Source organism: Neolamprologus brichardi, chromosome 18 (genome assembly GCF_056152115.1).
Source record: "Neolamprologus brichardi isolate AB-2024 chromosome 18, ASM5615211v1, whole genome shotgun sequence".
In the NCBI taxonomy this organism is placed as follows: domain Eukaryota; kingdom Metazoa; phylum Chordata; class Actinopteri; order Cichliformes; family Cichlidae; genus Neolamprologus; species Neolamprologus brichardi.
This window is the reverse complement of record NC_142121.1, coordinates 12,363,893-12,387,029: the sequence shown is the minus strand read 5'-3', so window position 1 is coordinate 12,387,029 and position 23,137 is coordinate 12,363,893. Positions and strand designations below refer to the sequence as shown.

Here is a 23,137-nt window from a genome sequence, read left to right as displayed (position 1 = left end):
GCTCAAATATCTAATCAGATGACAGTAGCTCAATCCATTTAGGCCTTTAGACATGGTCAGCAGGATCGGTTCAAATCAAGCATCAGCATGGGGAAGAAATGTGATTTAAGTGACTTTGAACGCAGCATGGTTGTTGGTGTTAGATAGGCTAATCTGAGTATTTCAGAAACTGCTCATCTACTGATATTTTCGTCGATCTCACGGCCCATTGTTAGTCAGTGGTGCTAGATTCAGTCATGCAAATATACTATTTATAAGGTTAGGGAAACCTGCGGTCAGCAGAGAATGAAGACGTCACTTTGCCTTTCTGTCTCCAACCTGAGCTGTCTCTCTGATATATTCATTTCTAATCGTCTTCATTCTGGTCACTCGAAACAAAAATTTAAAAATCTTCAACTGAATATGTACACGTCCTGCAAATATAATTTTTACTCTCAGGTGTTCCTAAAACTTAGCAGCTCTCCATTGTGTTGGTGCATAAAACTGAAGGGGTATTTAAAATAATCCCTAACTCTGGTTACAACACTTTTAGATGAACATACTGTAATTAATCCAGATTCAAATGTTATGAAAGGGTATGATTTCTTTTGTCGTGTTGCACTTTATAGACGGTCCCTGCAACCTCATCTGTGTGTGTTGTATTGATGTGATTGGAAACATTGGAAACTTCTCATGAGTAAATGCTTGAAGAGTAAAGCGATATGGTCCCTTCAAGATAAAACCTGAAAATAGCATGTTTTCTCTAGATTCTCGTAAACGTCCTACTTTAGTCGTTTGAAGACTTTTTGTTTTTGGGGTTCTTTTTAAAAAAAAAGGAAAAAAAAAAAGAGGTCCAGCAGCCCCAGAAGTGCGGTGACAATATGCGTTGCGCTCTTCTCTGCGTTTTTACGGTATGTGTGTCATCACTTCCGTAAAACGAGAAAGTGTTTATCTCTTTGTACTCATTAAAAACCAACATCAGGCTAACCAAATGCCTGCAGGCTGGGAAGAGCCAGCGGCTCCCGCGTCGGCCTGCTTCGCTTAGACACAGCTGTTAACTCACCTCCCTGACGTGGGACCCACCGAGCCGCTTCACTGGCTTTAAAGTTCAGCCCTCCTTCACTCCTTGGTTGGTTCACGATAATGTTGAGCAGCGTTGCTCTGCGCTCCCAGATCGCCTCCGTGATTGATGCCTTGTCCAAAGCAGCCGTGGCAGAAATCGCCAAAGTTGTGGAGGATGGCATGGTGGTGCTGCGGCTGGAAATGTGCCAGCGTGAAAACGAGATCAAGAAGCTGAAGAGCAACATCGAGCTCCTGCACGGCGAGCTGAGAGTAACCCAGCAGGCGGTGACCCTGAGACCCGACCACCACGGGAGAGATGGTGAGCTGGACCCGAGCTAAACCACACCTCAACACCCTGTAGCTGCCGTGCTAACCTGGCACCTCTTTGCTGAGGGGTGCCAACTTACTGGTACACTGATGCAAGGTTTGTCAGGGACGAAAATGCACAAATCTCAGTTTTCAAACTTTTATAAAGGGGTTGTGTAAAGGTAGAGAAATACTTTATTAAATTCTAGAGAAAAAATAATTTAAGAACAAATGTTTGTGTTGCCACGTTGTGAAAAATCCCCCAGCACAAGGCTTTGGCTTTTATTTGCTCTGCAATAATATGGGAAATCGTTCCAGTGGTTATTTTGGATCATTTATCTTTTGGCTGCAGGACATGAGGACCAAAATAGGTCTTTTTAATGAGCTGGCATGTTTGCAGTTATATAGTGTAAAGAAAAGAATGTAAGCATTACAAAATTGTTTCTCTTCTTTGCGATAAGATATCAGCAGAAGTTACTTAGAAATAGTTTTTTGTCCAGATGCCATGTGGACCTTTTCTGGGGACAGATATGAAATACACAAATCTATTTTCTCACTTTGTTATAGATCTTTGAGTGATTCGTTTCATTTTGAAGAACATTTGGTACAAATATTTGGTTTGTTTCATGAGTCTCCCGCCTGCTCACATAGGTCAGAATAAACAGTATTACTTACACGGGCATGAGTTCAGTGCACCAGTTGTGCTTACCGTATTTATTGCTTAACTGCTATTAAAAACAAGAAAGAACATATTTTAGAAATCTGTCAAAAACATGTTTAAAACAAAAAAATGACTGAATTTACATTTGATTACTCACACTGGAGCTGGCACACTGGACTCCTTTGAGAAGTCAGAAATTAATCAAACAGTTAACCAGTAAAATTAATATTATATTTTGTTTGTGAATGCAAGTAAATAACAGTAATTTGTCATCTTACTTTAAAAAAGTAATAGTTTTGTCTGCTTTTTTGTAAAACCAAATTTAAAAGTTATTGGATGTCAACAATAGTTATATTAAAAGTATCACTTCAATAAAAGGGCTTGTGGATATTACAGAATCATAAAGATTGATTTTAGTAAGTACTGTTAATTTAGGGCAGCTGTGGCATAAATCTTATATTGGATGGTCGTCTAAAAATGTATTAAGCACTGTAGCTTTCCAAAATGTACAAGAAGTCGAGATAGTGGTGTTTTTTCACATATTACTAATATTCACATATTTAGTGAGCTGTACAGCTCGTGGATTTGTGGCATAGGAGATAAAGCAGGTCGTCCGCTAATTGCAGGGTGGGTGGTTGAATCCTTGGCTCCTCCAATGAATCCATGAATCAATGAGTGAGAGATGGTTTGAAAGCTCTGAGTCAATGGGCAATATTAAACAAATATGTAGGCCTGCTGTCTTGCATTTGCGCAGTATCTCTAAAATTAGAAACATCCAGTCTCAGAGTGATGCTGAAAAACTAGTTCATGCATTTATTACTTCTAGGCTGGGCTATTGTAATTCATTATTATCAGGCTGTCCTAAAAACTCAGTTAATCCAAAAGGCTGCAGTGAGAGTACTGACAGGGACTAGAAAAAGAGAGCGTGTTCCTCTCACACTGGCCTCTCTTTGGCTTCCTGTTAAATCCTGAATCTAATTTCACAATCCTTCTCCTCACATACAACATCGGTTCAGTTCAATTTGATTTATATAGTGCAAAACACAACAACAGTCAAAGGTGCTTTATATTGTAAGATAAAGACACTAATCAAACAACCCGCTTTGAGCGAGCACTTGGCGACAGTGGAAAGGAAAAACTCCCTTTTAAAGAGGAAAAAACCTCCAGCAGAATGTCCTCAGGGAAGGTCAGCCATCTGCCAGGACCAGCAGGGGTTGTCTGAATAATCAGGCCCTGTCTTATCTTAAAGACCCCAATAGAGCAATCGTCTCTCGGATTCCTGGCTGACTTGTGATTCCTAGGATGTTTAAAAGTAAAATGGGAAGCATCCTCTGTTGAACCAGCTCTTATTTTTAAGATTACATTTCAACTTTTCCTTTATGGTAAACCGTAGAGTTAGGGCTGGATCAGTTAACCCCGAATCCTCCCTTAGTTATACTACAATAGGCCAAAGTTGAGTATTTGTTCTTCACTCACCTATTTTCACTTACTATGTGTGGTTATGCAAGACTGCCCCGCCCCACCGAACCTGTTTCTACCAGAAATTCTTCCTTACAGGGGATCATTTCATTGTTTGGGTTTTCTGTCTGTTGCTGTAGATTCTTTACCTTACAATATCAAGCGCCTTGAGGTGACTGTTGTTGTGATTTGGTGCTACATAAATAGAATTAAATGAGGTTTGTTGTAAAAAGCATGTTTAATGCTCGTTTAGAGTATGAAAGCACTATGTAAGTACCTGCCAAATTTAAGCCTTAGTCAGGCTGTTGTGACAGTCAAGCTAGTGAAACACGATCATTAGAGGATTGATTAGATTCTTGAACAAAATCCGAAAGGGCATATTTACATTTACCCCAAGATCTCATTAGTTACACGCCATTCACAAGAATAACTTCTGGTTTGTTGAGGCGGGTTACATAACACTTTTAGCTCTGCTATTTATGAGGCCCAAAATAAATCTGTGCACCTTGTGAAAAGTTTTAAACTCATGCATAGTGTTTGGAGATATTGCCATGTAAGAGTTTTTCAAGTTTTACCAAGGACCTGATTTCAAAACTTGAATAATGTGAAACTAAAGTGGTGCGTGCAGAGTCCATACTCGTCCTGTTTTTCAAACTTTTAGAACGTAATAACAGACCAAAGTTTAACAAGTTCTTCCTTTGCCACTGCTGCACCTCTCCATTAAACTTCATGAAATGCAGATCAAAAGTTGTGTAAACACAAAATCAGATGAACAAATGGCATTCAACTAATGTCTATCTTGACTCTCAACTTGGGGAAGAATTAAAGTTACAACTCTTTAATGTATGTTATTGGTTTGTTTCTGTCATTTCACATATCTCACCATCATCCTGGGGAAATTACTTCCTCCGGCTTCTAATTGTTTTGGAATTAAGTTAGTGATGGTTTAATTCAGTTATAACATGCACGTTTATCTTTCTGCAGAAAGCCAGGGTGGTGCTGGTGATGTGAAGAACTCTCTTGAAAATGTGCATGCTGATGATGGACCCGCCACCCTGTCTGTACCTGAAGTGAAGGTCAAATGTGAACCTGTGGAGGAGGAAAATCAACAGGCCAGCAGACAGTCCGACAAACCAGGAGAAGAGCTGCCTCTGTATGAAAGTGGACAGTGGAGATCAACGACACAAAATGAGACTGGACACAACAGCTCTCATTATTTACGTTTAGGACAGAACTCCCTGTCGTGTCTTCCCGAATCGTCTTTGGACAGTGGGCTGGTCGTGTCCTGCAGCAGCTCTGGTGGATTTCAGCAGAACCACTTTGGTCGTGGGTTACTGGGTTATAGTCTGTACCGCAATGCGTACAACACGGCACGGAGGAGGACGGTAAAGAGGTTGATGTTTAAGAAAGGCTTTATCTGTCCGTACTGTGGCAAATGTTTCGAGCGCGCGGGGCATCTCGAGCGGCATAAAAGGATCCACACTGGTGAGAAGCCATACCGCTGCGAGATATGTGGGAGGCGGTTCAATCAGAAATGCAGCCTCAAGGAGCACACAAAGATTCACAGAAGATGTAAGTAAAATGCTTCCTACTATGAGGTTTTTGGTTTGTAGCTTTAAGTTGGATTGTAACCAGCTCTCGTCAGTGAAACACTTGGTCAGATAAAGCTTGTGGAAATGAACGCAGTGTTCATCTTCAATGCTTTCAAGCACTCAACAACTGAACAAGCAAACTATTCTGAGGGTGCAAGTATAGACACATGACTCCTTTTCTTTCTTCTTTTGCTGATATATGCCTATGCTCCTATGAGCAAGCTATTGCAGTATTAAAAAAAGGGAGAGTTCAGCAGCCCCAACTATATGCTTCATCAAAGAGGAAATATTTAAGAAGAGAAGAAGAGGGGCCTGAAAGCTGAAGGATCTGCCTCCTATTCTACTTTTTAATCCCTAAGAACCAGAAACGTGCTCTGTTGGGGTGATATCGTATTATAAGGTCTTTAAGATTATATTGGGCCTGATTCTTCAAGACCTTGCATGTGAGAAGAGTATGTATAATGTTAAATGGTGATTATGAGACAGAGTGTTTCAGCTATTTTACAGAGTAACATGAAAGTATTGTAACAAGTGGTATAACAAATAACTTTTTCCTGAGAGTAATGAATGTTTTAGGAAAGCCTGTTAATGAATTACTATAGTTGAGAATAGACGTTTTTCAGCATCACTTTGAGAGAGGGTGTTTCTAATTTTAGAGATATTTCTTGAATGCAGGAACACAGTCCAATCATGCTAGGTGTCGTAGATAAATAAATCCTAAAAATTGATCATTTTAGCCTATTGCTAGGTGGTTCCTAAGCAACAGGACATGCCCGAATAAGTCTTTGTGGATCTAAATGAGATGTTATTGTGAACTTAAAATTATACAATACTTTTTATAAGGTGTTATAGGTGCATAGATGATAATAATTGATCATTTATACCTACCTAACTATTGTTTGGTGGTTGCTAGGCAACATGATGGCACAATATACTTGATGGAGAGATAAACTTTGTTCATGCTGAAAGCACTTTGCTTGTTGCACTTTGCTGTGAAGCTGACAGCTGCTCACCTGCTGACATTCCAGGTTCTGGTTGCCTTGGTAACTCTCTAAGATTGTATGCCAGTCAACAGTTTCCTGTACTCTCATTGGTCCTGTACTCTCGTGTTGGAGTCCTGCCTCACTTCAACTGCCAGCAGTTATTTCACTCATAGTCACTTGAAGTCACCAAATTTCATTCATGTTTTCTCCTCACTTTTTTCTTCCATGTTGCTTCCATCTTTAGATGTACCTGTCCTCCACGTTTGGTTGCTCAACTCACGATTGTTTAAGCATAGTTGGCAGACAAAGAAACAAACAGATTTTGTATAAGAACAATATGTCGACCAATTAGCTTTTCAGAAGCGACCAAAATGGTTAGTGCAGAAAGCTCGTTTAGATGATTTGAGACACAAAGACAAACACAAAAGCTTCTTATTATAGTTTTTCAGGAGCATCAACCATAGTCACAAACTCTGTCCTAGGCAACGGCTCTGTCAGATTAATTGTTCTGAAGAACTACAAACTGATTGACAGCTCTCCCTACTGGTGGCAGGTTTGGCAAAACAACAAATAAATAAATATGACCCTTACATTTAGCGCCATATTTATCATAAAGGTTTGAACTATTTTCACACAGGAACTTCATACAACGCTAAAAGGGAACCTGTCACAAAATGGTTCGAAGCTGCCTGTTCTCACTTCTAACGCAACAGGAAATCTGCTTCAGAAGGCTTCTTACTAGCAGAAGTACTGTTGATTTTTAGGTGATAATGCCATTCAGGTATGGGACCAAAACTAACTCGACTGTGACTTCACGTTGACAGATGAAAGACCGTTGGTCTACATCCTCACATGCAGCTCGTTTTGTACAAAGACTAAAAAGGTTCAGGGTGAAAGCAGCCCCGGACCCAGTTAAGCTGCTCCTCTGCTTTTCTAACAGTCTGAACATGAGCAGGGAAAAAGTTGTGAAAACAACTGTCGTACATACTCAAATATTTCAGTAACTGCACAATCATTGTCGCTCTCAGAAGGGCCAAAAGACTTTGTGTTACACTTGGCAGTTTTGAGGTCTCCAGTAGTTTGGAGGTACGTGTAAATCAGGGTGTTGCTGCATAATGGTGTGTGCACTCAGGCAGTATCCTCCTGATAAACGTCTGGATTTAAATTGTAGAATGAAGACATTCTTTCCTCTGTTATCGTACTGAAGGAGGTCAGGACCAGTGGCTGTTTGGTTGGTGGGGAATTACTGCATTGCTCAACGATTCTTCAGCAGGGCAGGATTAGGGAGGTTCACGGATTTGTGGGGGATCAAACTTGGATGCCTGGGGTCATTGGCTCTCTGCCAGCGTGCAGTATTTAGATTTTACTTATAAGAATGAATGAAAGATTAAAGACACATTTAAAATTATATGTAATTTATATGAAACGTATAGAAGCAGTAATTTTATCTTTTAATTTGAAGGTTCATGTCACTCACATGACACGTTAGTAGCTAGTTGTACGCTGTGGTGTGTTATTTTTATCTTCTGTCTCCGAGTCTTGGTTCACAGTTTGAAGTCAGTAAGCACAGGAAAAATTATGTGGGTTAGGTGTGACGACAGTGAGCGAGTGGAGGGGAAGGTGACTTAAAAGGGTCTCAGTGAACAGCAGAGTCCCCCTTCCTGCCTTGTAGAGCCAATTTTTAGCTTTGTGCTACCCAGAGCAAGACCACCGGGCTCTGTACAAGATCCACTGGATATTAGTTACCAAGGTTGAAACCCAGTTCATGCATGTAACGTGACACTATTGAGATGTTCAGTGCCCTTTGAACCTTTAGGCAATTAACCAATTTTCTGCTGATCTTAGCAGAGCATAGCAAGCAACACCGAGGACAAAAACCTCTGTGTTTACAGGGAGATGAAACAATAAATCATTTCAGGGGTTCCCTCAAAGTATTTAGCATAGTTGGTAAGCCACCATAACTTTGTGTTCATGTGTGGCATCAAATCCAAACCGTTTCCAGATGTCTTCATAGACGACATCATGATTATTGTCAAGCAGGGGTCGCGAGTTTCCTTCCCTGCGGGTGTTTAAAGGAACGAATTTCTAAAGCTTAAACTTCTTATGTTTTAAACAGCTTAAAGCTTTAACTGCTGATGGTAAAGAAGCAGGAGCATTATTTTCCATACCAACTGATCACTTTGGTCTCAAGGAAACCTTTTCAGGTATGACCAGCTCAAAAAAAACAAAAAATGTTTACACCTCATATTTATATCAATCATTAACAATAAAAAAGGAGTTTTTTGACATTTAACTTGGGGGTGAGCAGAATATTCCTTTCACCCAATAAACAAATTCAAAATGATTAACTATTTTAATTGCAGTTTCTACCCTCAGTTGCTCTGTGGCTGCCAGTGGGGCTCGCTCTGCAGTTTTATACCATTTCTGTAGTGTGAGGTTGAAACCTGCTAACCCCGTGAATATACCAAACATGGCTGCATGTTCTGGCTCTGAAGCCTCTGGAGCTAATTGCACCCACTCAAAATGATGATTACAGTTCCACCAGATGTGCTGCTGTGTGATTCAGAAGCATTGTAGGAGTGACTTGAGGTCTCAGTGCTGCTTAAAATGGAGCCGGGTCTATTTTTGATGAAGACGCCTCAAGTTGCACAGAGCAGATTAGGGAGGCGAGAATCTGGTCAGTTTTCAATATCGACAAACCCCCCCACCCCCCACCCACAAGACTAAACACTTCACTTCTGGTGTGAACTGACACCCTGAGAAGCACTGAACAAAAAACTGGAGGTCAGGAAAATCCACAGACATACACCTTACTCAAGTTTGATAACGTGTACCAGTTTAATCTTTGGTTTTGTTTGTTGTTTTTGCCTCAATAATGACTAAAATGACTTTTGAATAATGAAATTTGCTTATTTTTGATGAACTTATCCATTAATTAAATAACTGGAACACTACAGTAGACGTCATAGCAGACCTTAGTCCAACCACCAGAACTGAAGAAGCTTCTCGGATGAGAGGTGAAACGTCTTCAAGCAACTTAAAGAAGTCCAGACGCTTTTCTTTCCAAGCTCCTTAGACCACCATTTTCATTCACACCTCTGAAATTGCAGTGATAGTGAGCTGAGTGTTTTCAGGCGTCATTTTCCCAGCAATGTTTTCTCCAGTTCCTCCTGGAGGTCCTGAGGTGTCCACAGGCCAAATTATGGCCAAAAACATCTGTGTCATTTATATTCTGTCTGGACAGGAAACCTATATTTAATATAAATTTTTCCACATTCTTGGAGGGTCTTTAAGTGTGCTTTAAATGAAATCTAGTCTTTAATTCAGATGAGGCTGGCACCATTAAAAAAATATTTCCTACACTTAGTGTTTCCAATTAACCTATCCCCACTAACTGCATGTCTTTGGACTGTGGGAGGAAGCTGGAGAACCCACGCAAACACAGGGAGAATATGAAAACTCCACATAGAAAGACCCTGGCCTGATGGTGGAATTGAACTCAGGACCTTCTTGCTGTGAGGCAACAGTGCTAACCACGGTGCCACCTGATTTAAATCATATTTTTTTCATAAATTATATTCATGTGAATAAAAAAACGAATTAGTTATAGTTAAAAACAATTTGGCATAAAGCCCACCACTGAAAATGCTGAAACAATGGTGAAGGTACTGACTGGAACTTGGAGCAGTGGCACTGATGATTTAACAGAAGGGTCGTAGTTGGTTTGTGGAGGTCTTGGGGAGATGGTGGACTGACTGACTTGTAAATTGTAAATGGTCTGGTACTTTAATATAGTGCTTCTCTAGTCTATTTAAGAACTCAGTGTGGTTTCCTGTTACAAGCCTCATTTACTTATTCACATATATGCATGCAAGAGCCTTTTTTTTTTTTGTCTAAGCACCTTTTTACCCAACATTGAATCAACATGGTCAAATATCTATGGATGCTTTGACATCTGGATTGGAGGAGTAGTGATTGAATATAAGATGATCACTTCTGAAACCAGAATAAACTCTAAATCGTCGATGTTTAAAAGGTGAATTACCTTATTTTTCCTCCTCTCCTTAAACAGGTATTCAGTCAGGACCTGTTGAGATCCAAGTGGCTGAGCAGAAACTGATTCCTGAGGTGAATCCACCTATTGATGCGCATCGCCCTGAAGAAGTGATCGTTGAAGATGCTCTACCTAAGAGTGAGGACATTCTGCCAACACTTGTACAGGTTAAATCAGAGCCTGCAGAGAAGAATATCACACCGCCACCGCTCTTTCACGGGGGGAACGAGCAGACAAGAGAAGGAGTTGAAACCCTCGGCGACACCTTCGCAGCGTTTGAGAGAGACAGCCAGCAGTGGATGCCCAGACTACAAAACAACCCTGAGATGGGCAGTACAGAATTTCTTAGCAGCTCGGAGCAAAACATGCCATCGTTCCCCGGGATGGCTCAGTTACTCTCTCCACCAGCTGAAGCTTCTTGTAGCACCTTCTCTTTCCCAGGAAAACCGTACGGCGAACTCAAAAACAGCATGATCTCCCAAACGCCCTTTGGATCCTCAGACCCTCTTATGATCTCACACGAAGGAGGCTTGCACGGTATGACAGAGACCTTGATGAATCATGTGCATCAGAGGAGAAGCAGATCTTTTCAGGTAATCAAACCAAAGAAGTGCTTCATCTGCTCGTACTGCGGCAAGATCTTCGAGCGAGCCGGACACCTTGAAAGGCATTTGCGAATTCATACCGGCGAGAAGCCGTACGGCTGCCACATCTGTGGGAGGTGCTTCAATCAGAAGAGTAGCCTCAAAGGCCACATGAAGACACACAGAAATGGTAAGGAAGGGGCAAAAGTATTGTTTGAAAGACAGAACTTCTCTATAACATTATAGATGATTGGAAAAAAGCAGGTACACGTTTTGGTAGCTGGAATAGTGGATTTTTGTTAAAGCTTAAAAACTCATACTTTTTCCCTAATGAGACACACAGGTTTCACAACATGGTAAGAAATGTATTTCTGAAGAAATTCATTAGGAAAAAAAGCAAATTAACAGTATAATTCATTTAGTTTTGGTCATGATAAATATTATGAGTTTATCAATGCTGAAACCAGGAGTCAACTGTGATACAGCTTCCTGTGGAGCGGTTCGTGGCAGCCCGGTGAAAGCTGTGAATTGTTTTTTTTGGTTTGCTGATCATATTGGAGATCATATTTCTATATCCCCATTAAATGTGTATTTTCCAGTTTATGGGATCCATATGTGAAAACAACCAGCACTACTGTGTATAAAATTTGTTGGCTAACACTATCTGCTAATTGACATCTGTTCTTGTTTTTTCTGGAAAGGAGAAAACCCAGATGTGCTGGAGCCCCCGCACATGATGTTTACACTTCCTGATAACACACTGTTGCAGAACTTGGCAGAATCTAAGAATGGACTACCACCTTTTGAGGAACCCTTACCAGGCCCCACATACGGTGAGACGGCCAGGGAGGAAACTGTTATGGTAAAGCTGGAGCCTAATGGAGAGAATTTTCAGGCTGTAGGTCAGGTAGGGACTGATAATGGCACGGCAGCACCAGATCAAAGTCAGCTGTGGACGTCTGGGCTTGAGAAGAGCAGCGATGCCCCTGAACAAACTCTCTGTGTACTTCTACAAGATGTCAAGTATCACCTCAGTCCTGCTGCCGGAGCCGCGAGTGAGCAGCAGGGATATACGTCGCCGATCAAGGATCTGCCTTTTCTAGACAAAGAAAATGAAGAAATGATGCTCAGCAACCAGTATTCTGTCATAGGCATGCAACCCAGCAGCTCTGATATAACTCTCACACCTGAGCCACACAATCAGCATATCATACACAAGGTGGCTGTGAGTGATTACAACACAGCGAATGACCGGACTCCTGAAGTGAGTGTTTTTGGATTTAACATGAACTCGTCAACTGACCGTGAGGGAAACTGCGGCGAGAAGTCTGCCACGCAAAACTGCTTCATATGCTCGAACTGTGGCCAAAGCTTTGATAGCTTCGATATATTTCAGAGACACCGGTGTGAGAAAATCACAGAGCAGCCTTTCAGCTGTGAGATCTGTGGAAAGAGTTTTAACCAGATGAGCATCCTGAAACTGCATCTTAAACTGCATGTGGACTGAAATATACAAAAATATGTAAGCAAAGCACACAAGTACAGTTATTCATATTATTTATATAAACACTTGTAGTAAAACTCTCAAAGGCTGAATCTGAAGAACAAAATCTTGAGGTAGGTTTTTTTTTTTTTCCCAAGCACAAAAATGACTGATCCATCTGACTTCTGTGACATTTTTAAGTGCTCACAGAAATGTTTTCCTGCTGCTTCGAACCACTTCATCTGTTTTTGAATTGATTGAGGAGTGTAATTGTTCTGCAACACAACTGCTCTTTACTTGCTCTGTATTGTTCTGTGCTGGGCTCTTGAGTGCCTTTCACAATAGTGTAATTAATATGAGGAGAGAAACAAAGTTGAGAGTATGGAAGCGTGATTCACTTACACCTGGGTTGGTTTTTTTTTTCTGAATTACAATAATTATCTTGGAAATTCAAAGAAAAACTTGAGATCTTAAAATCCTAAAAGAGGAGAGAGTCTTTGAGTCATGTAGTTGATAACAGTACAAACTGTTTGCTGTATATTCAAGTGTTTTTCTGGGATCTCTTAAACATCAACATACAAAAATAGCAGTATCTCCCAAAGTTTTAAACGTGAGCAAAAGTAAATCCATCCATCCTTCTTCTTCCGCTTATCAGCTGCCGGATCGCCCCAACGATCCGGCAGCGGCTCTACTCTGAGCCCCTCCCAGATGGCTGAAATTCTCACCCGATCTCTAAGGCTACGTTCACACTGCAGGTCTTAATGCTCAATTCCGATTTTTTGATCAAATCAGATTTTTTTTGTCTGCTCGTTCACACTACAAATAAAATGCGACAGCAAACACGCTCTAGTGTGAACCTTCAAAGCGGCCCGCATGTGCAAAAGAAGATGTCACACACAACGCGCTCTGTTTAGACCCAGAGCAAACAATATTGTTTGACTGATGGCCGTTAATATAAAGACTTCGGACTTCACGTTTCCCAATTTTTGCTTTAAGTTATTTTGTTATTTGCATAATAATGTAAATGTGCATAATAATGTAAATGTACATAATAATGTAAATGTACATAATAATTATCCTTATTGCTGTTTTAGAGAGGAGCGGTGCTTCGAGGGATAGTTGCAGATTTCTGTCAGAATCTGCAGATTATACAGTACAAATAAAATGTTAATGTTTGTCCAACGTTCTCCCAACAGTTTCACCGGATGGCCAGGAAGCGTTTGCGATGTCTTATCGGGCGCTGATAATTGGCGTCTGTCTTGTGTCAGTGACGTAAAAGACGGATTTAATGCGACTTGACCGCTCAAACAGCAGTCGCTTTCTGAAACATCGGATATGTATCGGATCCAGTACCACATACGAAAGTGACCCAGATCGGATTTGAAAATATCGGATTTGTGCCGTTCACACTGTCATACCATGATCGGATATGGGTCGCATAGGGTCAAAAAAATCGGATTTGATGCGCTTTCGTCTGCAGTGTGAACGTAGCCTAAGGGTGAGGACAGCCACCTTTCATAGGAAGCTCATTTCTAACTGTGTAACACTTAGTGGGGAGTCAGGAATTATCATTACTACTCAAGAAATCAAGCTTTCGTGTTCTTTTGAGATCTTACGTGAAATATGTTTCTTTGGTTGGCTCAAACAACTCATTTTAGCATTTATGCACCTGCAACACTTTTATTTTCATAAAGGTGAATTATATAAGCCCAGAAAACCACCTTTTAATGGGCTAAAATTACCGATTTTAGCATCTAAACAAAATCTGATACCTGAGTTAACCAGCAGCACAGACAGAACAAACAGTGCTGCATGTGCATGGACTGGTCTCACTGATTCAGAAAAACAGGAGTGTTTTTGCACAAATTAATCCATTATGTCTCTGTAGGTGAGAAACATTAGAAGCTGTCAGATGTTCTTGTCTGTAAACGGAGCAGTTACTCAGACTTGTCATTAGTTTATGTGTTACTAACTTTTTTTTTTTTAAAGTAACTGGCCAAAAACAAATGTTTGATATTTGCAAGCTACTAACTAAAAGCTTTTTCTGTTATTTAAGTGCATAACTTAATTTTTTTTTAATGTAAACTACTCAAAGACATTTATTTTGTGTCAAAAGTACTTTATTTTATTATAGTAGCCAGTACAGTCCTGTAATCAACCATTACCTCAACCCATATGACACTGTTCAGCTTTTTATAGAATTTTAAATGGCACTGCTTCTTATAATGTGTCCTTTTACATTTGAATTACATTTTTAAAAGATAGACAAAATAATTACAAACGTAGATTTAATTCCTCATTATCACATATCAATTTGAAAATATTTGATTGTTTTTATTGGTACAAGTGTATGCATTATTTTAACACATTACATTGAAATTTAGCGCTTTCTGCTTTTTTATTTGCTGTTCCAAACTATAGCATATATGACGAAGCAAGTATACTGGACCAGTTTTTCTAAACTTTGGTTGAGACATCATGCCAATGCTGTTAAAGTAAAATAATTTAATTTTGCATCAGTAAAATAGATTTTAAGATATGGGCTGGTGTGTAGTTCACCCACACGGAGTTTAACTGTTGTAGAAGTTACTGTAAGGTAAGTTTAAATTTAGTCGAAGACATTCAAATAGTTGCTTTGCAGCATTTTATTTCTGTCCTCTTATGGGCTGCACACTGAACCTCAAATCACGGTATCTTCTAAAGTTGCATGAAATTTGCGCTTGCACTGCAGTGCCACATTCTGCAAGTTTGGTCTTAAACAAGACAAATTACAGGTGGATAGTCTTTAACTTTCCAGTCGAGCCAAGATTTCAATTATGTGACATTTTCCACTAACAAAAAACAAAAACAAAAGACAGTTTCCATGAAGAAATGAAAGGATGAGAGTTAATGATGAAGAATCAAAGAGAAGGTTGTGCATTAAATACCTCATTTACATCTATGGTGACTAGCAAGAATTTCAAATGGTCAAAGTCTTTGAAGTTTCTCTTTGTTTGTTTGACTACCTATACCTACCCACGATGATATTTATTGTGTGAAATGTATTTTTATTTATGAACTGGGTCAAAGACATAATCCAGAAACTAGTTACTAAAGCGGTGTTGAGTATTTTATATAGACAACAGTGTCCTGAATTGTTAGATGGACAAATGGACTTAAAGAGGCCATTAAAATAGCACTGACCAAGCCTACAGAGAGACTGTCCGAGGCAGGTGTCACAAAACTATTTCTTGTATCATATGAGTGCTTCTGTATTGTTTGTTTTGTTTTTTTTCCATGGAAATGAAATTCCTAACCTGCCACTGCAGTTTTGATGCCTCTCAAAAGTGCATCACAAAGTAAACCTCTTATAATTTCCCCCCTTTCTTATATGAAGTGTTTTCTGTTTACTTTAGTACAGAGGTTTATTACACAAGGCTGCTGATCAACAATTGCTGAAACCCAAGGCCGTTGTGGAAAGATTTAAATTCACTTTGTACATGAAGTTGGATTACATATTCAAGGATACGTAATATGTGAATAACAAAATATAATTTTCTTTATTTGTATTTTCTAATAAATGGAAAATTCTGTGTTTGAGTTGTGGATTCTTTTCGTATTGATCAGTCTAAGTACTTGCTAAATGTTAAATCTTTCAAATGCTGATTTCTTCCTTCTCTCCATTCTGTTACATCTCCTACTTTCCTCCTGGTCTTCCAGTTTTTCCATATTCTTGGAAAAAATGTAAAATTGGGACCCTTTAGGGATCCTTGAAGGAGCCTAATTTACACAAAATGTATACGTTCTAAAATCACAGTTGAGACCTTTGACATTATGTTTTTTTTTTTCTTTTTTTTCAATTACTAAGATGCTAACTCACTAGTTTATCATTTTTTTAGGATCCCTGTGTAGCATGTTTGTGGGGAGTAATAAGCTTAGTAATAACAGAGTAATTAAATTCAGTTGTGTAGTTGAGATTAAAATGAGAACATTTAAAAGATGGGCGATGTTACCGTGACTACCTTGATCGGTTTGTAAAACCCTGATCTTGAACCCCAATAACGGCATTTTGGTTGTTGCCATGTTGTGTTTCTTAAGATCCTGCCGTGGCACATTTGGATGAATAGGTGTAGTTTTTAGTTATCACATTAAGGCTTGTGACATACTGTTATGAAGGGAGTCATTACTTCTAGAGACAATCAACTGTCTGTGGCACCAAGACATAAACATTTTAAATTTTGCTTGCCACAAATGCCCTGTGACAATGCACACGTTTCTTTTGGTTCTTCGAAGTTGGTGTCTGCTTCATTCTGAGTCAAGGGCAGTGGTAAAGGCACAATTCCACAATGTCTTTAGACTGACAGTGAAAGATGGTCTCAATGAAAATTGGTATTAATTGTGACGCACCACGAGTCGCTGGATTTAGGTTTCTCAAATCTGTTTTGTGTGTTTCAAACTTTTTTGAAAACAGCACACTGGGTGCTGGCAGCTAAGAACAAGAAACTGAGGCTACAGTTCACACAGGCTCACCAAAACTGTACAATATGAGGGGTGAGTCTTGATTTCTGTTGCAACAGTCAGATTTTAGGGTCACAATCTGAGGAAAAATTGGGGTTCGGAGTGCTGGTGGTGGTGTAGCAGTGTGGTCGATCTTTTCTTGGCACAGTTCAGGCACCTTGGTACCAATTGAGCTTTCTTTAAACACCACAGTCTATCTGAGTATTGTTGCTTGCTCATCCCTTTATGACCACAGTGTACCTATCTACCGATGGCTGCTTCCAGGAGGATAACACACCCGTCAAAAATATGTTAAGGGTTTAGTCTAGAGGTATGATTGGTCTGGTACTCATTTGTATCAAGAGATCTATTTCACAGGTTCTTCTTACACAGAAAAAAGGTCTCCAAACAAATTCATATAAAAGCAAATGAAATAGATTAAGGTATCCACCTTTGTTTTCTTGTATTTTCTAAATATTGTACTGATGTCCTGGAGTCCCAAAGAGAATGTCTGTTGTTCCATTTGCGCACATTTCCTGAACTTTCTTTATTCAAACATTTTTTCTATCTTTCTTTAGTTTTTACTACTACTGCAATTAGTATTTGTAAGTACAATCTGACTTGTTTTTTGAGACCATGTGGCATATTTCCCAATTAAATACAACAAGAATCTAAACTAATCTTTGAGCTGGTTATTGACCTTTATCTTTATCTTATTTCTTAACCCACAATTTCCTTTCTACGTGCAGTTTTAGCTCAAATTTAACACCCATGGGTGATGACTCAGAAGGATAAAGGCCACGTACCTGTTATTCCACCGCGCCTCTATTCGTGTATTTATGGTAAAGCCCTCCGCCACACGGAAGAAAGGTTTCAGCTAGCATGATGCTCACAGGGATGTAAAAATTTTCTACTGCGTCGCTTCTTTTCACATTTTTTTAAACCACTGCTTGGAAGCACTTACTAATTCTTCATTTACCTGGCATATATTACTTTGAATGAGTCAACATGGCGACGTGCATTCCCTTTCAAACACAGTTATCCTCAATAATGGAGGTTCTGGTGAAGGCAGCAGTGGCAGAGATATCCAAACTAGTCGATGACAAATGTGCGTTTCTGCATCTTGAAATATCCCGAAAGCAGAGCGAGAACGAGATGCTGAAGAGGAAACTGCTGGTGATGGAGAGCAAAAATGCGCAGCTGCAGCGAGGATTCGGTAAGATTTCCATCACTGTGCCAACTGACAACTCAGTGTGTTGTGCATCTAAATGTAGAAGTAGAACCAAACGCAGGAAGAATTTGATTTAAAAAGCCACCGCTGGTGTGTTTTATATTAACCTCTGCTTATTTTTGGAAATGAATTTCGAGGTATTTTACTCCCCCTCCAAATAATATCTACTTTTCCTCTGCTCGAGCTTTCAAATTGAGATTTTTCTTCCCTTCTGCAACCAGAAAACTACATGGACAGAGGAACTGATGTGGGGAGCAACTGTCCGCACCCTGCAAGAGATATGAAGGTCTGTGTTTACTACATGCTCTATTAATTATTGCCTTTTCGACAACATTTGCTCTTTTTTGTTAGAAATTTAAAAAACCTTTTTGTTTTTAGAGAAGTCATACATAAAATGAACATGTTGCTGCAAGTTTCATTGTTTACACAGTTTAAAAACAAACCAGCTACATGGAAAAAGTATCTACGCTTATTTAGATATTTTAAAAGGGAGACCTGGCCTTTAAACAACCATGAAGTGACATCTAAGGGATAATTTTGTAACAGCAAGAATGGTGATTGAAGGATAAAAAATGTTTTGAAGAAAAGTCAACAAACTGTTAATTTTATTCCTTGTTAAATTAAAGTTATTTCAATAATCCTTCAAAATAGCACCTGTAGGTCTTTCATGGTGGTTACGATGGGGTAAGATTTGCCTCTCGAGTTATTTTGTTACCCCTCTATGTGTCACACACCTAGACTTAAAATCAGTTCCAGGTTAGGCGTCAGCGATTTGAGCTTCCTTTAACAGTGACAGCTGAAAGCTGTGAGGTTTGTGCTCTGCTGTTCTCTTTGCTGTCGAAGTTTGTGGTTGTCATCAAGACAATATCTGAAGAGTGTGTTCATTTAAAAATAAATAAACAAATAAAACAAGAAAATCTGCCTGTGAGCATGGGAATTCAAACATTTCCCCAAATGATATGAAATAAAATCCCCCACACGTGGAAGGTCAGTTCAACCCAGGGGCAGATTGACTGATGCAACAAGAAGTCTTGCAAAAACTTGAGCATTTGTTCATTTATTCTTTAGCTGTTAGTGTCAAAGTGTTAGCATCGGAAAAATAAAGAAACAGTGGAGCTGTATGGCTGGAGTAACAGTAGACATGTTTGGTGCAGACAAAAGACGGCTTTTCATGAGAAAAACTGTTCACCATCTGTGAAGTTTAGTGGTGGAAGTGTTGTGGTTTTGTGCTGTTTCGCTGCCTCTGCAGAAGGTCGTTTATAGTCATTTATTTACTTGTGAGTTCTACTTTATATTAAAAACTGCTTAGATATAATGTGAGGTCATCTGTTGAGTTTGCATTGAGGGGATTCTCAAAAATCTTTCATGTTAGAGTGATCAGAAACTTTCACACCCAGACTGATGAACACTTCCGAAAAGCCTACAAAAGGTTACAGTGTTTGGACGTGGATATAAGATGTGTAGTTTTGTACATCAGCACAGTGGATTTTTAGATCAAACAATCGAGATGTGGTGAAAGCGCAGACTTTCAGCCTTTAATTGAAGGGGTTTAACAAAACTGTTGCATTAACCTTTCAGGAATTATGGACATTTTCATGCGCAGTTCCCCATATTCAGAGGCTCAGAAGGACCTCACTGTATTTCTGCTAGGCCCTCACACACCATTTAAAGTAATTGCTGTTGCTGTTTTTGTACTGTAAATGATTGAAATGGTAACTTTATCTTAAAGCATTATCTTTATTTTGTTTTCCAAAAGAATTAAAAGTTGGCCTTTCTAAACAAAAAAAATCCAGAAATTTTTAGTGGTTGTATATATTTTTTCACAAATTGTAAAAGAAAAATGGGGGGAAAATGGGCAGCTGACACTGGTGACAAACTAGTTCAAAAAGTGGATCAAAAACCTGTGTGTTATTCTAATAGTGTCAGTTGTATGATAAATGTCACCTCGCTGCGGAAATGTCACCTCTTAATCTTATAGTTTTGGTTTCATTGCTGAGACTTTGTTTGTGTGACACCACTCCCATAGGTGTTTCTATTTATGGCAGGTAGCTGTGCTATGAAAAAGGTTGGATTAATAATTAGTAAGTTGTTTGTAGAGGGGAAAACAAAGCTAAAAGAAGTGAAATATAAAACTTAATTTGGCAGATTCTGGCGTTGCAATCTCTATATTATTACCATATATCTTAGAAGTTCTCAAGTTGAAAAACAAATCAGGTAATCCATGACCTTTTTGTGTAGTTTCCTGAGATTGAAGATGCAACTGTTTCCTTCACAATTAAAGAAGAAAGTCCAGATGAGGCACTATGGATCAGTGATTCTGCTGGACCAATTGGTGAGTTGAAGACCTAGGTTTTGTGCAAGAATTAAACCTTAATTGAACTTTACACCCCCACCTGAACTCTCCTAACACCTGTCACCTGCAGGTTCTGCTGTTCAGTACCCTAACACTGCTAGTGCTCCAGAGAACCAGCAGTTTGAAGAGGGCCACCAGTTAACCCATCCGGAGGTTGCCAGACAGAAGCCATCAGAGTTCAGTGACTCGTTTAACTCTGCCCAGCGTGCAGTAGACATCAGTAGCCTTCAGTTCACAGTGAAGACAGAGAAGGAAGAAGATCGACTGGCATTCAGACAGGATGGGTGCCAGCACAATGTGGGGAAGCAGACGCAACTTGCTGCTGAATTTTCATTGGATGAAAGAGAGAACCAAATTTGGTCGTCCATAATTGAAGGTAATGACATTGACACTGGTTTCCCTGACTTCTCTAGTGTAGTAGAGGAGTATTCCAACACGTACCCGGACCATTCAGATCCAAATGTAACTTCTAACCTGAGCAAGTCGACTAACGTCCAGCAGTTGCCTTCTCAGAGGCTTTGCAATGGGATTTACAACAGCGAATATCAGAAGGACGTTCCACAGTCGTCAGATTTCCAGCCTAGGTCGCAGGCTCCGTTGTTGCAGCAAGACAAGCAGAAGGAACAAATTTACTCGCAGAGAAACGCGTCACACTCCACTCACCTGAGCCAGCTTGAGGAAGACCCTGAGAGGGAGACCGCAACTCGAGACGGACCAGTTGTAACTCAGTCGCACAACACGTTCACACCGAGCAGCTTTAACCCTCACAGCCTACACAAACCCCTCTCCGGGACGGCCCGATGCTACGGGTGCTCGCAGTGCGGAAAGTCGTTCAGCCGCCTCCACCAGTTCAAGCTGCACCAGCAGAGCCACAAGAGAAAGCGAGCGTTTTGGTGCACGGTGTGCGGGAAGAGTTTCCAGTGCTCGTCGCACCTCAGCATACACCACCGGACTCACACGGGAGAGAAGCCGTACGGTTGCGGACAGTGCGGGAAGAGGTTCACGCAGCAGAGCAGCCTGAGGGTTCACCAGAGGACGCACAGCGGGGAACGACCATACAGCTGCTCACAGTGCGGGAAAACCTTCATCCTCATGCATCATTTAAAGCGGCACAGAATCATTCACACCTACAGCTGAGGTGGTGCGAGTGGTCGAGGTGAAAGACGACAGTCTGAGAATCAAATATTCAGTGAACGGCAGCTTTTTTTTTCCCAGTGGGATTTTTTTTTTTAACCATATGGCATTACTGAACAACTTTGTATATTAATGCATATTTTACTATGCAAAATCCATCTGCGTGGATATCAACATGTTTGCTTCTTTTTAAGTACTTAAAATGATCAAAATGTGAAACTGAACTGCACCCTCGTTCACACGTTTGTGAAACCCTTCCAAAGCTAGAAATCCAAAAAAATGGAAAAAGAGGAAAACAAACCAAGCTCTTAAATGGTAAATGGCCTGTATTTGTATAGCGCTTTACTTAGTCCCTAAGGACCCCAAAGCGCTTTACACAACCAGTCATCCACCCATTCACATACACAATCACACACTGGTGATGGCAAGCTACATTGTAGCCACAGCCACCCTGGGGCGCACTGACAGAGGCGAGGCTGCCGGACACTGGCGCCACCGGGCCCTCTGGCTACCACCAGTAGGCAACGGGTGAAGTGTCTTGCCCAAGGACACAACGACCGAGACTGTCCAAGCCGGGGCTCGAACCGGCAACCTTCCCGATTACAAGGCGAACTCCCAACTGTTGAACCACGATCGCCACCAAGCTCTTAAATGGCTGAGTCATCATCTAAAACCACGCGGCTTTGCTCTTACAGTTACCTGCATAAGTGCAGATCTGCTCTGACTTCCTGTTTGTTTTTGCTTCTCATGTCGAACTGGGGTTCGTGTCATCTCAGTACTGAAACCTTACAAGCACAAGATGCTCATTACCCCCATTCACTCTGACAAAGGTTTTTCATTCAAATTCATTCAAACTTTTCTCAGGTTTGTGCTTTAATGTCAGACGTTTAAGCCTGCCTGACTCGTCCTCTCTGTTAGATTTTCCATGAAACTCTTCCCATAAACCCTTTGCTCTTTGTTATGCTTTATATTAAAACTGTTATCAAAACCAACAGATGCATTTTTTTTTTACTGTTATACTCACATGAAAGACTTAAATTCAGACCTTTAGATGGATGAAGGGATAGAGGGTTTTGTCAGTGTTTCTGGTTTTGGACGTCACACTTTTTCAACAACAAACTTCGAGCTGATTAATGTTATTTAACTCTTGTCACGTTGACCATTAAGTAATTCACCATTTTGTGAGTCATTAACAATAGAAACGGATACAAGGTGAATTTTAGCATTAGTAAAACCTTTGGGGTTTTTCCCCTTAAAACAAAAAGGTTAAAACCACAGATTTAACTTTTTGTGTCTTGAACAACAATGGTCCAAAAACCAATTACGTGAAAGTCATGAAAAAAAACAAGCATTTGATTTTAAGATTTGATTTTGTAACACATACAAGATATTTAATAGGAACATTTTCTAATTAATTTACTCGGTCAGCAATCAGATGATGCTCAGATTATAGCATCCTACTGTAATCCACCAAATTTCTGTCTGCTTCTCTGCAAACTACAAGACTTCAGCAATAGTCATGGCAACTAATTTTAATCCTTATCTAGATTAAATTTTATTTTACCTAACAAACAAACACCAACATGTGAAAATGACCCTTTTTTTTAGCATTTATACCCTTATCATTTTATATAAGAATCATAGCATTTTAATTGCACGACAATTAAACGTCTCTATTATTGTGGCCTCTTTAACTTAGGCATAAAGCGCCTTGAGGCTGTTGGGATCTGGCGTTACATAAATCAACTAAAACTGAAGTGACAATAACCTGATTTATATCT

The 23,137-nt window shown here is 40.0% G+C and overlaps 2 protein-coding genes across 2 annotated transcripts; both read left to right on the top strand.

Annotated features, from left to right (window-relative positions):
• Nucleotides 1-932: 932 nt before the first annotated feature.
• LOC102794802 (uncharacterized) lies at nt 933-15,736 on the top strand. Its single transcript, XM_087831489.1, has 4 exons — nt 933-1,360; nt 4,451-5,038; nt 10,114-10,869; nt 11,381-15,736. Exons 1-4 carry the CDS (start codon nt 1,123-1,125, stop codon nt 12,184-12,186), a joined length of 2,388 nt encoding a protein of 795 aa, XP_087687615.1. The 5' UTR covers nt 933-1,122; the 3' UTR covers nt 12,187-15,736.
• Nucleotides 15,737-17,504: 1,768 nt separating this feature from the next.
• Nucleotides 17,505-22,342, top strand: LOC148097694 (uncharacterized). Its single transcript, XM_087831490.1, has 4 exons — nt 17,505-17,854; nt 18,091-18,155; nt 20,108-20,201; nt 20,293-22,342. Exons 1-4 carry the CDS (start codon nt 17,647-17,649, stop codon nt 21,357-21,359), a joined length of 1,434 nt encoding a protein of 477 aa, XP_087687616.1. The 5' UTR covers nt 17,505-17,646; the 3' UTR covers nt 21,360-22,342.
• The last annotated feature ends 795 nt before the right edge of the window (nt 22,343-23,137 follow it).